This window comes from Globicephala melas, chromosome 4 (assembly GCF_963455315.2).
Source record: "Globicephala melas chromosome 4, mGloMel1.2, whole genome shotgun sequence".
In the NCBI taxonomy this organism is placed as follows: domain Eukaryota; kingdom Metazoa; phylum Chordata; class Mammalia; order Artiodactyla; family Delphinidae; genus Globicephala; species Globicephala melas.
The window spans coordinates 47061384-47080057 of record NC_083317.1 but is presented as its reverse complement, the minus strand read 5'-3'; the positions used below and the strand labels follow the sequence as shown (position 1 = coordinate 47080057).

General features: G+C 39.8%; 2 protein-coding genes across 3 annotated transcripts in view; one reads left to right on the top strand and one right to left on the bottom strand.

Annotated features, from left to right (window-relative positions):
• LOC115855628 (filamin A-interacting protein 1-like) overlaps positions 1-2366 on the top strand; it is a 163044-nt gene extending 160678 nt beyond the window's left edge. The window contains exon 5 of the mRNA XM_030861023.2: positions 2234-2366. Coding sequence (XP_030716883.2) covers positions 2234-2366 — 133 coding nt within the window. The remainder of the gene's footprint in view (positions 1-2233) is intronic.
• Positions 1-13153, bottom strand: part of CMSS1 (cms1 ribosomal small subunit homolog) — a 382976-nt gene extending 369823 nt beyond the window's left edge. Inside the window, exon 1 of one of the 2 annotated variants that reach the window (XM_030861019.2) lies at positions 12966-13153. In XM_030861019.2, the coding sequence (XP_030716879.1) occupies positions 12966-13029 (64 nt within the window). In that variant the 5' untranslated portion in view covers positions 13030-13153. The remainder of the gene's footprint in view (positions 1-12965) is intronic. The other variant, XM_060297972.1, reaches the window with a different exon arrangement.
• Between the last annotated feature and the right edge of the window lie 5521 nt (positions 13154-18674).

The following is an 18674-nucleotide window of genomic DNA, read 5'->3' as shown; positions in this document are numbered from 1 at the left end:
ATTTAAGTAGGATCCCATCATAGGTTTTTGTACACTAAATAGGACAACCAGTCTAAAGCCTGACAAAGTTAAAGGACATCACTGAAACCTATCTTGTAAAGGCTATTATTAATGCTGTGGTTACAAGATCAGCTGACTTGAATTATGATTTCAAGTGCAGCTGCTACTTATTCATGGTTTGCACAATACGCAGATGTTCATAGAAATGTCCTGATCTGTGAAGTATTTCCTTCCTTTTTTATGCCTTAATGTAACTTAGTGTTGCTTTTTTAAATTGTATACTTATTTTAGAAAATGTGGAGAATATAGAAGATATAAGAAAAATAAAAAGCACTATTACTCCATTACCCAGAGTTAAACACTGATAGCACTGGTATATTTTCTCCTAGTATTTTCTCTTCAAATATACATAAAGTATGTATATAGTTTTAAATCCTGCTTTTAACATTTCTGAATAAATACTTTCCCATATCTTGAAAAGCATAATTGTTTAAAGACAGCATGATATTTTCATGTAATTATAGTGTAATTCATTTACTCTATCCTGACTGTTAGAGCCTTAAACTGTGTCCAGTTTTCATTGTTATAAATAATGCTAAAACAAAGAGCCTTGCCTACATCTCTGATTATTTCCTGGCAGGAGAATAATATCAGAGTATCAGTATCTCATTTGCTATGTTTAGGATTAAGTATAAAAAAAAAATATCAGGGCTTCCCTGGTGGCACAGTGGCTGAGAGTCCGCCTGCCGATGCAGGGGACGCGGGTTCGTGCCCCTGTCCGGGAAGATCCCACATGCCGCGGAGCGGCTGGGCCCGTGAGCCATGGCCGCTGAGCCTGTGCGGGAGAGGCCACAACAGTGAGAGGCCCGCGTACCACAAAAAAAAGTCAGTAAGAACACTAAAGCCTAAAACGCTCCTAGTGCCTAGGCATAGAGAAGACTGTACCAAAAGAAAGCATATTCCCCATATAGTCTATCCTTTATTGAAGGACTCACATTTTTTAGCCAATTCTGTGTAGTGTTTATTTGAAAATCTAAATATGATTGCTATAATAGTTAGGGGGCATTTAAAATAAGTGAATGTTTACATAAAGAGACCAAGGGGCTTTACTGTACTTTATCAGTACAAAAAAAATGTGGAAACAAATTTCTATAGAATGAAAAACAATACAAGAAGGGTTTCCACAAGAACAGTATTAGAATCTATGATGAAAACTACACTGCATTTTTAAAAGATTTCTATTTTTGAGCTCACAGCAAGGAAAGGACGATCCAGCAAAAGAGGGGGAAATCATCATCATCATCATCATCATCATTATCATTGTGGATTATAATGAGAATTACAGTTAGCTGAGACCTTTTCCCATCTCTTTACCAACAAGTATTCTTACCCAAGAATATTTTTCCTAAATAAATGAAAATAAGAGTATATTTCTAAGCAAATATGAAGTAAATCAAGTCTTTACTCTTTCACACTCTACAGCCCACTTTCCCAGTCCAGATCACTCAACCTATCTGTGATTCCTCTCTCAACCCTCATAGGCTAACTGTGGACAAATATTAATACAATTCTACCTCCATAATGTGCCTCCCCCCAACCTAAGTCCTTACTATCCCCCTACTACACACACACTGTCTATAGAATCAGGTACAATTTTCCCTATCTAGCCCCAGTCTACATTCCCATTCTGCTTCTCAAATACAACCTAATTTGAAGTCATTCCATTTCTCAACTGTATCCAACTTCCTACCCCAGGGACACTGCCAAAAGTATTCCTTTACTCTGGAATGCTCTCCCATTCCTGCTGTTAAAAATCCTAAAAGTCTTTGGAGGCCCAAGACAAATGTTACTTTCTCAGCAAAGCTCTCTTAGATCCCTCAGTTGAAATTAACCTTTCTCTGGCAATCTCATTACCCTTTGAGATGAATTTGGGACACTTTTCTTGTTTATCTCCCACTACGCTATGATTGCCAAAAAGCAAGAAACATGACCTATTTATCTTTGTATCTAACATTATCTACACTAGAAGGCCTTGCACACAGCACACACTTAACTCATGTTGGCAGAATTGTTTAACTGAATTTTCTTTCTTCAACCTGACAGTCTGATGTGTCCCTAGAACCTAGTGTTTTCAAAGAAGCCAAAATCTCCAAGCTGACTCTATGTCCCGAACATGTCTGTTTCTCCACCAACTGTACCATTAACCACCTTCTGTTTTTCTGTTTAATTCAAGATCAAGGAGGTATGCAAGCAGAGAATCCCAACACGGATCCCTAAACCAAAATCTACAGGCATTGCTAAGATTTCCCCTAAAGTTCTCCCAGGGCCTATGGATAAGACTGGCTGTGGGAAGCTACACATCATAAGGACTGTCACCTCTAATACCTTCCTCCACATGGGAGGGAAAAGGTAAGTCATGCAAATGTACTGCCTGGATACATTCACCTACAGAAATATCTGGAAAGCCGGTGTTACTAGTATGGAAGGACAAAGATGAAGGGCCGTCTCTCCGGGAAATGGTGAAACAGCAAACAGACAGACGGTTGGTTCATTCACAGGTTGCTGGACCTGGTGAATATCATCCTGAAAGAGCAGGACATCTGCAATTACTTTAACTATATATGTATATGCATATACACACAATCACAGGCCCAGACACACACCCCAAATCCTCCCAACTCATCATCCTACTTGTAATCCAACCCAAAGTTGGACTATCATTAGCCAGGAATAGGACTGAATTCATTAGAACAGTTCAAAAGTTTTCTGGTGAACCCAGAAGTAATTCATTCCACAGAACTTTGCCAAGAAGATGTGGTATCAAGGATTCCTAATCTGCTTCAAGAAAGTCAGATTATTTCCATCAAAATGGCAGGACAATTAAAATCATACTTTAAGTTCTAAAAATATGACTTCTTTATGACCAGGAGGAAAAAAACAAGTGGTACTTCTTAGTTACAAGGAAGAAAGGAACAACAAAAATGAGTAACAGCCGAACACGTCCTTTGTGTGGCCTACCTGATAAATGCTGGTGTAGTGTGCACACTTGGCTGCTGGCACGTAGTCTTCTGTCCCACTTTCCCTAGTAAGTTGCCCCTCCTGTATATACAGGCCATGGAATCTCATTGCTAGGCTTGTAAAGCAAACCATTTTAGATTGGTATCATTGCTTTCTATAGTAATCAGGACATCTGAGAGTCAAAGGTCACTAATACTAAGATCTTTTAGGGAGATATGAATCAAGGTCTTGGATGTTTAAAAAAAAAGACAATTTATCATCTCAATGGACATTCTTTAATCACATCTGAATCAACACTATTGAAAACTCAGTTGGTTCAAAAAAAAGCTTGGGATCAGGAGACTCAAATTCCAATTCCAGTTTTTCACTCATTTGACACTGAGCTTGGTGTTCATTAGTCTAAGCCTTGAGTTTCTAGTATGTAAAACAGAAAAGCTGAATAATTCTTCAGGTCCCTCCCAGTTCTCATCATCCATGAGTACGTCAACTACGAAAACTGAATTCAACCAGTCATCTACAAGGCGGGGCTCAGTTCCCTGGCAGTAAACTAAAGTAGTTCTTTTCTTCACACTAAAAACTCACTGAATCAAGGGAAACATGTATCTGTAATTTAGTGTGGATAGAGTAACACAATGATATTTTAAGACAAATAAGGCATTTTTGACATGGGAGACAGTTGTATCTCACAAAACTTCAGTCAGAAAAAATAAATACATTCTACGAAGAGCACGACCCAAGGTTTTCTGTGATTCGGCACTAAGAACTGGATGCATGATCCTGGAGGAAATCCTTCTGGTTAAGGACAGTGCTTTAGCTGGCTGTCCTGGGATGAAGTCAGCAGAGCAGGAGCAAAGGAACTGCCATTCTTCGCATTCATCCAGCCAAGCCCAATTCAATGCATTGATGTCACTATACAAATGTCCCTGGGACCCACTTCAATTTCAAGGAGGAGGAGAAGGAGCTGGTAGCCTGGGGAGCATTGAGCTATACAAGCCAAAGAGAGGGATGATCAGGAAATGGCACAGGGAGAAGGTGAGGAGGTTGGGTGAATTAAAAACCCGAAGTGGAAAAGTCTAAGTTAAATGAAAGCAGTAAGAGAATGGAAGGAGTGGACTACAAAAAAAGATGATGACCCTCTGACAAGAAAATGATACAAGAGAGACAGTTCAGAAGGAAGTGCAGGGCAGTAACGGGTGGATGGTGCAGTGGGAAAATGTGTAGGGGGCTTAGGGCTATGCCTGACATTAACAGGTAATATTCAGCGAACAGAGAAATGAGTGAATGAGGGAGAGAAGGGCCATTCAGTCAAGACATAAGTGAGAAAAGGTGCTAAGAGATCGCAATGGTATATGATAGGGTCAGGAAAAGCAGATATGCTGTACTGATAATTATGCTAATGCAAAGGAAAAACACTGAACCTCCTAGGGTGGAACCCAAATAGACTGAAGAAAACCATGAAACAAAGCAGGAAAAACAAGCACCAACAGTACTAGAAAGACTCAATACCCTGGGAATGTTTTACCTTGAAGATGAACACAAAATATATTTTACGTTAGAGGTTTCAAAATTGTTTTCTGCTATGTTAAGAGACTCCCTAAAGTACATTTTCATGCCAAGCTGGCATAAGTTCAAGAGCAAGCAAGATAAGAAAGACAAGATATTGTACAAATAACTAAAAAAAAGGATAGGAAAATAGCTACACTTCTATGGAAAGCAGCAGAAACCTATCTTTAAATGGTAACACAGTTCTAATCCCATTGAGACAAAAGTGTTTAAAATAACACAATCTATCCTAACAAAAACTATGCTTATTTTAAAGCAATATGTAATGCAATAAAAATGCATAAACAACTTAGACCTGGGATAAGTTCAACAAAATGGTGTTTGACCTATAACACAACCAAAATATAAAGAATTCTGCCTCCTGAACATAATCCGGTTTCTGCAGAAATGTGATGCCTCCAAAGATAAAAATAAAAGAAGCTATCCTAATAATTCTATAGTGATTTTATTAAGTTACATTTTTAAAAGGAAGCAGATAAAAATCCAAGTGAGCAAAAACACATTCAAATTGTAACAAAAATTTTAATTTTTGTATGATTTTGTATGCTGGAGTCTTTCCTCAGCTGTTCATTTATTTAGCTTCAATGATTTCTGAACTAATCTCCTTGCAACTTTTTAGAATAAAGTATCTGATTGTAACAGGAAAGTGACTGATCTCAGACATAACTGATAATTCTGGACTGAGTAATGGAGTAACTGATGTAATGGAGTAATTCTCTCTGGGATGTGTTTCAAATTCCTGCTTTTGAGGACATGTGACATAACTCTTGGGGTCTGACACTGAGTCTGGGGCAGGGGTCTATAAATGTAAAGACCCCACAGGCCAAATTCAGCCCACTGTCTTTTTGTATGTCCTGCAAGTTAAGAATAGTTTTTACGTCTTTAAACAGAAAAAAAAAAAATCAAAAGAAGAATATTTTGTGAGATGTGAAAATTACATGAAATTCAAATACCATTGTCTACAGATAAAGTTCTATTAGAACACAGCCACATTCATTTGTTTACATATTTATTATCTGATCATTTCTTATGCTACAATAGCAGAGTTGGGTAGCTGTGACATTGGCCAACAAAGCCTAAAATATTTACTACCTGGCCTTTTACAAAAAAAGTATCCTGACCTCTGGTCTAGTGTGAACTAGACTAACAAGGAGCTCAAGAGCTTAAGAGCTTAATCAACTAATTTTTTTTTTTTTTTTGCGGTCCATGGGCCTCTCACTACCGCGGCCTCTCCCGCTGCGGAGCACAGGCTCCGGACGCGCAGGCCCAGCGGCCGTGGCTCACAGGCCCAGCCGCTCCGCGGCATGTGGGATCCTCCCGGACCGGGGCATGAACCCGTGTCCCCTGCATCAGCAGGCAGACTCTCAAACACTGCGCCACCAGGGAAGCCCCTTAATCAACTAATTTTTAAAAGCAATGCTAGCAATTTAAGAATGCAATTAAGAATTCTATGAAAGTTGATGAAAATGGGGAAACTATATTTCAAGCTGTTTGTGAGATATTTAGTAAAATGTATACTTCTATGAAAGCCCTACAGTGTTCAACTAAAGAACATCAGATGAGTAAGGATTTGTGCCACAAAATAATGTAATGTGTTAATGTTGAATCTGAGGGGGAAATGGAACTATCTCTAGGCCTTCCAAATTCCTGGTATTTTCTAAGACAGCAGAGCTACTGTACATGCTATTTAGAGAAAGATGTATAAATTTGTACCTTTAAACGTTCATAATTGTTGTCAAGAACCACTTGTTTAATCATTTGCAAGAATTATAGAAATTGTATACAGTAAAGTAAAACTTGGTCTTTGTTACAGTCTTCAAGTACAGAACAAAAATGTTGCACCTATCCCTCTCCTCTTTCCTTCTTCTCACCTTTTAAAATTTATCCTACCCGTTTTTGCCCTTAAGCATCTGTCTTAAAAGAATATCATTTGCATTTTGATGAACCACATCAATGTATAAAGCCCATAAACAGATTATGTTTTTCCCTCTAACTCCATTACAATGTTTAAAAGAGAGCCAAGCATGAGAGTTCAATAAATGATTTTGAAAACACCATGCTCTGAAGTTGATCCTCTGTTGTATGTTATCAACAACTACTGTAAATATTCCAAGTCTGAATTTTATATGTAGAGGCAATGCTTTACAACATCTACTACTCATGGCTGCCTACAGATGTGAGAAAAGGAAACTCTGGTGTGAAAAAAGGAAAAAAAAAACCCAAAACTTAAGTTATTCAGGTTTAAAAAATCCAAGGTGTTCCCCAACTTCACCGTTTCCAGAAGGAATTCAGTATAAAGTGATGTGATTTTTAAGGATAAAATGATATTACAACAAAAATATTTACAATGCTTACATCAGCAATCTCAAACAAAATGAACAATCACACTGATCCTAGGTGACAAAAGCTGTCACCAGTAGGAATTGTCAGCTCATTTACAAAGCAAAAGACTGCTGTTCTTTCAAATATATAATTTCAAAACTAAACCCAAATATGGTTAGAATAAAATGATAGTAAACACAGTTATAAAACACAGATTTCTAATGTATTTTTAGAAAAAGAAAAGCAACATCTGCCAAGTCCGTCAAAAGCCTAAGCAGGATTTTGACAACTCTTCCAGTGGACCAAGCTTCTTTAGACGCAGAAGTCCTATGTTAAAGTCTCCAAGATGTGGCTGTGAAATATTAACAATTAATTACTTAATGAACAAATCCTTAATGAGTGCCTTCTAAGTACCCAGATACTACTATAGGCCCAAAGGATACAGCAAAGAACAAGATAAACAAATCTCTGCTCATACGGTGCTTACATATTAGTGTGGGGAGACTGTAATAATTTAATAAGGAAAATAATAGTTGGTGATAAGTGCTCTGATGAGAAATACTGCAACATGATAATGTAAGTAGATAGCTACTCTACACTTGCTGAACAGGAACTTAGGTGTGTTTGAACTTAGGTCTTAATGTCAAGAAAAGGCCAACCATTCAAAATTCAGAAGGACAGCCCAGAAAGGAAAAGGAACAGCTATTGCAAAGGGCTAAGACAGAATGAGCTTGGCCTGTTGAGGCACCCAGTGAAGGCTGGTGTGGCTGGGACAGCATAAACTAGAGGGGAGTCAGTAAGTTCCAGCAGATACCAACCATGGTAAGCAATCTAGGTTTTATTCTGTGTGTTGGAGGGAAGCCAGTGACAGGTTTAAGCAGGAATGTGATCTGATCGATCAATTTGTCTGCTGACTGAAGCACAGAGGGACAAGATGGAAATTGGGAGCCCTGTTAGAAGTTTACCGCAGAGGTTTAGGCAAGAGGATGGCAGCATGTGCTCTGATGGCGTAAACAAAAAAAAACAAACAAGCAAAAATAAAAAAGGAAAAAAGATTCAGGATATGTTTTGGAGGCAGAGACAAAACTTGATAGATCAGATGTAAAGGGTGAAGGAACTAAATACATGAATAAATCAGAACATGCCTAGGCCTTTGTGAAATTGGGCAGTTGGTGATTTAATTTACTGAGATAGGGAAGTCTGGAGAAAAAGCAGATTTGGGGAAAAATTCAGGAGTTGGGCCTCATTTACATTTGACATTCTCATCAAATAAGTATAGACATCAAGAAGACAGCCAGGTATGTGAGCCTTGAGCTCTAGGACCAAGTATGAGTTCCTGGGAAGAGATTGTTCTCAAAGTCCAATGGTACAACCTGCTTATTTGTATCTCAGAGTAATCAGTGTTCTTTAGAAGAGTACACTTTGGGAGACTAAGAGTTAATAGACAATTTGATAACAATGATGTATCTAAACAAAAGGTTTATAAAGTATGAGCCTCTTTAAACTGATAAAGGATTATTATTTTAGAGATGAGATGCTTATCATTGATAATTAGAATAATTAACTTTGAGAAATTTAAGTACACAGACTGGTTTCTGACTGCCTGTCTATGAATCTCAGCCTCTCTACTTACCAACTGAATAACACTGGGCAAATCACTAAACCACTTGGTGCCTCAATTTCCTCATCTAAAAAATGGAGATAACTGTACCTACATCATGGTATACTTATAAAGATTAAATGAACCAGTACATGTAAAGCAATCAAAAAAAGTATCTGGCACAGAGTGACCACTTAACAAATGCAAATTCGTATTGTTACCTGCAATTTCCGGGCACTGCACACAGAAGTGTCTTCACACTTCAGTTTTCTAGTTAGATTCTTGGTAAGAGATGGCATCAAAGATTCAGAATAAGCTAGGGGAGCATATGAAAAACCCTCCTCAAAAGAAGTGGAGGCAAAGAGTTTTGCAGATTGCTAAAAACATCCTCTTTAAAAGTAAGCTATAGGGACTTCCCTGGTGGCACAGCGTTTAAGAATCCATCTGCCAATGCAGGGGACACGGGAAGATCCCACATGCCGCGGAGCAACTAAGCCCATGCGTCACAACTACTGAGCATGTGCTCTAGAGCCCGCAAGCCACAACTACTGAAGCCCACGCGCCTGGAGCCCGTGCTCCACAGCAAGAGAAGCCACCACAATGGGAAGCCTGCGCACAGCAATGAAGAGTAGCCCCTACTCACCGCAACTAGAGAAAGCCCATGTGCAGCAACGAAGACCCAACGCAGCCAAAAATTTATATATAAAAAAGTAAGCTATATATGTGCCGGTAATTCCTAAATTCGTTATCTCCAGCTCCAACCCTGGAGCTCCAGACTCTATACCCAGCTGCCTACTGGACACTTGACTTGGTAATTTAATAGGCATATTATTGGAATAAAAAGGGAAAACAATCGGTGTTCTCTTTAGTAAGTGAATGACCAACTGACCACTTCCAACAACAAAAACTCTCAGCTCTGCTCCATAAGTCCCGAAAACCATGACGTGAATAAACATTCAGCTTCACACTGAGAAAGTGCCCAGTTTGGTCAACTACGTGAAATCTCAGGCATTGCACCTGGTGCATTAGCACTAATGTTTTGCAATTATGATTCTACTGCATGTATTGTTTACTACCATACATGCAGTATTATATATTATTATCAAATAATTTCTTAAGGTAGGCAGGGAATAAGGAAATAAGTGAAATGAAGTGAAACGAAATATTAGATATCATTAGATGATTCCTAGGCTCTGTTGCCTGAGGCATACTGTGCTGTACACACCTCAGCAGAGGAAATTCTCAGTTGTCTTACCCTGGGCCATGACTCCAATCACCACCAATGATGATAGCAACAGGGTGACCAGACATCTCAAGTGGACTGCCCCAGCAAAATTCTAAGAGCATGGCCTTCCGCTCTCAAAAATGTCTAGACTGGATGAGAAATTATATATCTACCTGTGTATACTATCACCAAAAGTCCTGTAAAATGCATTCACTAATTCAGTTAATATCTACCAAATACCAACTAAGTGCCAGGTACCATGTTGGACTCCAGTACAATGCAGGATTCTAATACAGGCATACCTCGGAGATACTTAGGTTCGGTTCCAGACACAATAAAGTGAGTATCACAATAAAGCAAGTCATGAATTTTTTGGTTTCCCAGTGCATATAAAAGTTATGTTTTACTATACTGTAGTCTATTAATTGTGCAATAGCATTACATATAAAAAGAGTATATACCTTACTTAAAAAATAATTTATTGCTAAAAAATGCTAACCAATGCAGAGTCACGACAAACCTTTACTTGTTTAAAAAAAAATGCAGTATCTGTGAAACACAATAAAGTGAAGTGCAATAAAATAAGGAATGCCTGTAGAAAAACGACAGGTTTTGAAAAGCCATAAGATATATGCAAAAAGGGTCATATGTAGATCGAGAGCTTTAGTAAGGGTCTCTGAGTTACATACCTCATCTAAGACGTCATGAAAACCGCAAAAACATAGTTCAATTCCTTGACAATAGATAGAGAACTGGATAAATATCATACACAGTGTGTGTCGGTGTTTGGGCATCTGTGTGTTTGTACAGTTTACTCTTAGAAAACGTGCACAAGAATTCATAACCACAGATGTCAAGCCTTTGTTGTAGATAGATGTAGACTGCCGAATAAATGACTAAATGCTCCATCACCTCGCCACCATAAGCACTAACTGGAAACAGGTAATAAGGAAAGATGTTTACTTTTATAGGCAAGTAGCGTAACACACGACAGGAGTAATGGCATTACTACAACTATCTTTCCTTTCTCTGACTTAAGGCACTATTTCTCCTCTGACTTTCAAAACAATATATAATTCACATATTTTAGGCTGATCTTTCTCTATTAACATAGGTAGGATCAGAAAACCTGAATTGGTGCAGCTGTGATTTCTTCTGAATTAGAAACATTATTCAGATTATTTAAACAAATCACTGGTAAATAATCAAGCAGATCTCAAGGAAGCTTATACACGCACCTATCTTCAAAGCAGTTAACAAAGCAAAGGCCATTGATAAATTTAATGTTAGCAATTTTCAAACCTCAATCTTACAGCTAGAAGGAACCTAAGAAGTGGGGTGATCCTAGGGACTCCAACATATCTTGATGGGAATCCTGGCAACTTAGATGAAAGAGGCTGTAGCACTTTATAATTCTAACTAGATTCAACGTTTAAAACTCTTGGTTGGTAAAACCCTTAAAAAGATGATCTCTAAGGATCCCTCACTTCACAGACTATGACACTGAAGACCAGAGAAGCCACACAGTAATAGTGGGAAAAGTGTGACTTTGAAAGTCAGGTACTCTTGACTAACCTCTTCCCAGATCTCTCCCTTGCTGTGTGTTCCTAAGAACAATTAACTTTTCTGCTTCTCATTTAAATATGAAGGTAATGCTTACCTTTTAGGCATGTTATGAAGATTAAATTAAAACGCTTACCCTTTAAGAATGTTATGAAGATTCAATGAATTCATATTTATGAAAACATCTGGCACACAGTAGATACTCAATACATGTTAATTTCTTTGTTTCCAAAGGGTGACTAACTTGAGAGACACATAGCTGGTAAGGGCAAGAAACAGGACTAGAACCAAGAATTAAGATCCCCTTCACCACTCCAAAAAATTCTGACTGTTTCTTAATTGGCGTTTATCCTTGAATCATACCATAAAATATAGTTTTTAACACCTCAGTTATGGGGGGCAGGGGCTATTAAAGGAAACGTGAAATACCACAGCCTGCAAAAAAAGGTATTTGTGCCTTCAAGCACAAGCATACATTTGCTAAAAACAAACCCTCAAAAGAGTCAGAAGTTTAATCAATGAAGTATTATACTGGCAACCTTTTGAAAAATGCCATCTGCTCTGTTTGTATCTGAAGCCTTCCCTTCTGGAAACAATGCTGTAGTACAGCATTGAAACAATGTTCGTTGTTTTCAATGGCTATTTCTCAACTCACATTTCAATATTAATGATTGCAGCAAATATGTATCAACTGTCAATCATGTGCAGGGTCCTGTGGACTCTACAGACATGAATCAGGCTTTGGTTTTACCATAAAAAAATCTTAGAATCTAGTAAAGAAGAGAGGCAGACTCTGAAGAATGATTTAAAAAAAAAATTGTATATTAAGCCATGAGACTTGAAAAGTTCAAGGCCAGCCTGTGGTGAGGAGTTATTTAACACTATCTACTCAAGGATAAAATATTCACTGCATTGGCAGTAGGTACACTTAGCATAATAAACATTGTCTGAACTGTGTTAACTGAATTCCACTCTCGTTTCTGACACCAACTAGCTATGTGAACTTGTCATGTTATTTGATATCTTTAGGTTTCATGTTCCTCATCTGTCAAATGGGTGAATCCAAGCGGATCTCCAAGTCTCCTTCAGGCTCTAAAAGTCCAAACGATATGATGATGATATGATGCTGCTGCCGCTAACGATAGCAAGAAAAACTAAAGCTTTTATTTACTGCTCACATATTATGTACCAAGCACTGTGCTAAAGTACATCATTTGTATTATCTTCACGACAACCTTATGAAATTGGCATTATTACGCTTCTTTTACAGATGAGGAAAAGGAGGCTAAACAGTATTAAAAGGCTGGAGTCGCGATTTGAACAGAAGCAGTCTGAACCTAACCCAGGAGTTAACCCTTAACCGCTAAGCCCAAACTCCCTGTCTCCGCGAAAACTGTCTTATCTGTTAAGAAATAAAGACAAACAAAATACAGCTTGGAAAAGGGTCCTTCCTGACTAGAGGGCAGGTATGAGTTACTGTCACACTTGTCTGTTTCACGTGTTAGTATATCTCTTGCTTCACTTGCTCCGCGACGCTCGCGTGCACCACACGGCGGTGTGCACTACCGCGAGGCAGAGAGCGGCGACCGCCAGAGGCAGCGCCGGCCCGGGCTGAGGCGCACGGAAGACTGTGGGGTGGGGGAGGACCCGCAGGAGCGCGGGCAGAGTCGGTACCTGGGCTGCTGGCTGCTCCTGCCGGCTGGGTCTTCCACCACTCGTCTCCAAGATCGTCTGCCATCTCCACGCGGGACTCGACGTGGCCCGACCACCAGGGAGGAGCGGGCGCTGACCGTGACTCGCGCTGCTTCAGAGGAGGGATGCCGGCGTCGCAGCACGCTCAGCCTCTCCTCAGACACTGTCGCCTCCGCCCCGCGGCGATGACGTCATAACCTCCGCCTCGCCTCCCCGGCAGCTGCGTCTAACTGTTCGCAGTTTCTACATCAGTGCGGATGGGCAGGATCAGTCTGGAGACTTAAAGTAAACCCCACAAAAGCCGAAAGAAAGAAAGACACGTAAGCAGAAAGAGTACATCATTTTTTTAAGTGCTACCTTTAAAACATTTTGTTTAGGTTTTATTTTTGCCGAATAGATATTGTCGAAAGTGGGAGACCAAATGCTAAGACAGTTTTCCTCTGTTCAGTTTCAAAGGCCTTGAGTCGCGGGAGAAAACCATGGCACGTGGGTGTGTTTTCGTCTGTGTGTTAGTGTTTGGGCGTCGGTGTGTTTTTACAGTTTGCTCTATAAAAAATCGTGCACAAGTCATGACCATGAATTTTGGACCTTTCTTGTAGATGAGGGTACTGCTCTTTTTATACGATATGAGGAAAGTAAATGTTGACTGGTCCAGAAGTGCTTGCCAACGGACAGACCCGAGAAGTACGGAGAGTTTATAGTCGACTTCCCCGCACACTCTTCGACTGCGCCCCCCCCCCCACACCTGGTTTTGTGAAACAAGGGAAGAAGAAGGGAGCCCGTTGCTGCCCAAGTATAGGTAAGCGACCTACGGTGCTTGTCTCACTCCCTCAAGTGGCAGAGGTGGGCAGGGAAAACCCGCTGGGCGCCTAGGGCTGGGGCCAGCTGTAAACTAAGTGTGTGGACGATACTTTTCAGGAGAGTCATGAGGTGAAAATCATACGAAAATGCATTAAATACACGTGATGTGCCTGTCACTGTAATTGGAATACTGGTTTAAAGATGAGTAGGATACGATCCCGCCTTCCAGATTTCACCAACTCAAGTAGAGGAGCTACAACTTGTAAGGATGAAGGTCTAAACTAATGATGAGGATACATTCTCAGAAACAACCGGGACTCTTAATCTGATGAGGATAAGATTAGCCAAATGTGAAAATTATCCAAAACCCACCCAACTAATAGGTGGCTTATAAATGCATTACTGATAAGACTTTATCAGTATGTCCTAAACGCTCTAAAAGGGAAGATATTAGCTATATAAATATGCCAAATGTAAAATAATCTGTGATCATAGAAAGTAATGTGTCTTTCATGAGGAAATGTAGATGGCAGAAATTATGGTGGTTGACTGAAAAGTTAGATAAGAAATACCAATGAGGAGGAGGAAGTGCCATGACCAATAAGCATATGAAAAGATGTTCTGTCTCATTATTAATCCGAGAAATACAAAAAAGACTACAATGAGATACTGTTTTTCATTCAGTAAATTGACAAAATTAAGAAGTCTGGCCGTACCAAATTCTGGAGAATATGTGTGTCAGTAGGAACTCTTAAACGTTATTGCTGTGAGTGTAAATTGGTATAACCACTTAGAAAAGCAATACGGCAAAATCTTGTAAAGGTCAACATACACACCTTATGATCCAGCAATTTCCACTCCTAACTATATACATTTGGGAAACTGTTGCGTATGTGTACCAGGAAATTATAAAAGAGTATTCACAGCAGCACTGTTAATAATAGCAAAAATTTGGAAACAACCCAAATGTTTTATATAGGAAAATGGATAACTAAATTACAATATAACCGCACAATTAAGCAGAGTAAATGAATGAACATACATAATAACATGGATATACTTTGGAAATATAATGGTTAATTTTAAAAAGCCAAGCAAAAAATAAAAATAAAAAATAAAAAAGCCAAGTCTCAGATACCATTTTGTAAAGTTCAGATACAAAGAAAACTAAAAAAAATTCAGGCAAAAAAATTCATATGTGATTTTAAGGTAAGAGACTGGTAAGCACGAAATTCAGGATGGGGGAATTCCCTGGTGGTCCAGTGATTAGGTCTCCATGCTTTCACTGCGGAGGGCCCAGGTTCAACCCTGGTCGGGGAACTAGAGTCTCACAAGCCTCACAGTGTGGTGAGGCAAAAAAAAAAAAAAAAAAAAGGATATGGATTGGTGGGGGAGGGGAGTGGTCAGAGAGATGAGATTAGGAAGAACAAAGGTAAATGTAAATTATTGGCAAAGTTCTAATTCAGATAGAGTGGATGTGCATTTAAGTATTATGCTTTATAACTTATAGGTATGTTACATATATTTTTGTGGTATCAAATAACACGTTATTTGTATAATTTAAAATATAAGAAAAGATCCACTTACACAAAAGAGAAATTTTCATTCAAGTTAAGTGCTGTTCATTAAGAACTCATTAAGAATTCCAAATAATGACCCTTTATCTCAAATGACATTCAAAGCTGCCAGACAGTCTTACTACTTTCCCATGTGAGTTCACTTTCCCACTGTCCTGATCTTATCCCAGGATCAGTCTTCCTATTGGCCCTGGATTCCAACCACCTCAGATGCCGGTCACAAGTCCCCAGTTGTCACCTATGCTTCTGACCTACCAGCTATAAATCAGAGGTTCTCATGGACTCCCTTCTTGGGTTCAGTCGTTTACTAGAATATAGAACTCAGAGAAATACTTATATTTACCAGTTTATTATATAAAGAATACAGATGAACAGCAAGATGAAGAGATGCATAGAGTAAGGTACAGAAGGGTCCCAATCACAGGAACTTCTGTTTCCGTGGAGTTGGAGTGTGGCATTCCTGGCATATGGATCTGTTCACCAGCCTGGAAGCTCTCTGAACCCTATACTTTTGGAATTTTTATGGAGGCTTCAATATATAGGCATGATTCATCATTATCTGTCTCCAGCCCCTCTGCCCTTCTTGGAGGATGGGGAGTGAGCTGAAAGTTCCAAGCTTTTAATCATGGCTTGGTGTTTCTGGTGACCAGCCCCTGTCCAGAAGCCCACCAAGTGACACCTTATTAGAAAAAAAGACTCCTACCACTCAGGAAATTCCAAGGAATTTAGGAGTTCTGCGTCAGGAGCCAGGGGGCAGAGACAATGCCCTTTTAATCATACTGTCGTCTTCTTCCATTATGACTTTGAAGCAATACTATTGATGCCCTGCTCCATTTTCCCTTGGCCCATATCTGAGCTTCTTTGTAGCTGTGGTAGACTATTTCCATCATGCTGACAACTTCCCTCCCTGAGCACCCCTACTGTCTGCTTCTCTGGCACCATGGGAGCTTGCTCAGCCCAAGAATCAATGCAGTTAATGCTCCCAAGGGCAACCCTCAACCAAAAGGGAACAGGTGTTAGTAGATAATGCTCCAGATTCTCTGTCCTTTGGTGGCACAATTCTGAAATATGTTTCACACAGTTTTTTAAAGGGTCCCCAGATGGACACTTTATTGCCTTTTCTGTTTTTCATGTCTCCTTTCCCCAGTCTCTCACTTGTGCTTCCTGAGATCACCTCCCAAATAATATACCTGCACCCAAGTCCTAGTCTCAAGGTCTGCTTTAGAAGCAACCTAAATTAAGAGTTGGTACGGGAAATACCCTAGAAAGCAGACCCTCATGATAAAACTTGGAAATCAATTTACTCACTGACCAGATGGTAACAAGGACATAATTGGTAGTGTTAAGAAGAATGGTAAAAACTTCTGGTGTACTGTAACATCACAATAACTAAAACACAGTCACTCACCTGTGGTAGATTAGAATGACGTACAGGTGGAAGGGGAAATGCTGGCTTGTGCAATAGCTTTAACACTTGAAAGATATGGGGCAATTGTAATTTTAAAGATTGTGGAGTTGGCTGGTTATTATCAATTCCAAATATGCTGAGAAAACCAGAAGTCCTTCCTAGCAGTGCTTAAAAGAAGCCCTTCTGCAACCAGAGACCATACTGTGCTATAAATTCAGGTCAAAATTTGATCAAAAGGGTAGCAGAGCTACAAAGAGATTGACTGCACAGACCGATATGTTACCTATGGTCAAGTCAAGTCCTCAAAGGGAAGGAGAGACCGAGACTGAGATGGAGACATTTGGGTAGATGTCCTTGAGGTTCCTGAACTTCCAGATTCTTGAGCCTTCTGGGCTGACAGAACTGGCCCCTTCTCCCTTGCTGGAGGAAAATAGCCTCTTATTACCTGGAGACCATTCAAGGCCTCACTGTAGTCAGTTGCCTGACAAAATGATATTTGAGCCCTCACCTCCTCTCATTGCTTCTTCACCAATAACTAGAGTTAGTTCTCAGCATAGACAGAGTGGAAAGTACAGCCCCTATTATAGGAGAAAATTATTTATTTACAAGAAAGACTATAGGTATATATATATATATATATGTATATATACACATATATCTGTATGTGTGTGTATGTGTGTATGTATATATATATATATGATATATTCAGCAGGAACCACGAATTTCTTAAGGTAATGGATCTTGAGAGTATTGGACCAGCAGTGTGTGAAGCTGGGTAGGAGAGAGGATATTGATATGGAGACACTCCCCAGTGGCCAGTGATTTAATGTCCTGTGAAGTCCTAACATCCTGTGGGGATGGCATCTTAAAACTTAGACACAATGGTAACCTATAGTAAATGAGATGGAAACATAGGGACTGCCTTGGCAGATTATTAAGGAAAGGGTCGGGAGACTCAGCGGTGGACTTTAGAATGGATTTATTATGTGAGACCAGAGAACCTACCAGCTGACTCTCTTCCCTGGGAGGGCCCAGAGGACAGTTCTTTCACCATAAGATTGCAGTAGTGTGTGGCACTGACTTAGTTGAGAGACTCAGTGGTGACTGTCCTGTGTAGGCCAGAGGTGACAGTAGGAGATGCCCGAGTGTCCGTGAATATGATAGAATTCCAGAATAGTGAAAGCAGTTGGCAGCGCTGAACCATCAGAAGCAAAGTGAATTTAATCAGTGGTCAGGGATCCTTGAAATGTAGGGTGTCTGTGGTGTTCCACAGACCATGAGTTCCTAGGGGCAAGATAGAAAGCTAATGAGGGTATTGATTGACTTATATAGCAACAACAACAAAATCAAGAGCTGGTAAGCAGAAGGCAGATTTTTAACTGCCAAAATGGAAAAGCATGATCTTTGGACATGTTTCCAGATATGAGCCAATTCTCAAACTCAAGAATCCATCGATTTAAGGGAATCTGGATCCCCCTGAGGAAGTTCTCTGCAACACAACCAGTATATACAATATGTACTCATACCTTTTCCAAAGGAAACTATGGCCATTTTTCAGAGTAATTGTCCACTGTAGAAATGGGAAATACCTAGCTCTTTCAAGGGCTGTTGGATACAGGGTAACTACATTGACACAGGGAATCCAAACTGCCACCATAACCCCCGTTAGAGTGGGGCATACAGGGGCCAGGTGCCAGAGTCCTGGCCTAAATCTGTTTCATGGTGGCTTCAATGGGTTCATCAACTTATGGTCATATCTCCAGTTGCTGAGTGCGTAATTGAGATGGATGTACTTAGCAGCTGGTAGGACCATCACATTGATCCTCTGACCAATAAAGTAAGAACCGTTAAGGTAGGAAGGGTCATGTGGAAGCCCCTGAAAGTGCCTTCCCTTTCCCCAGTCCT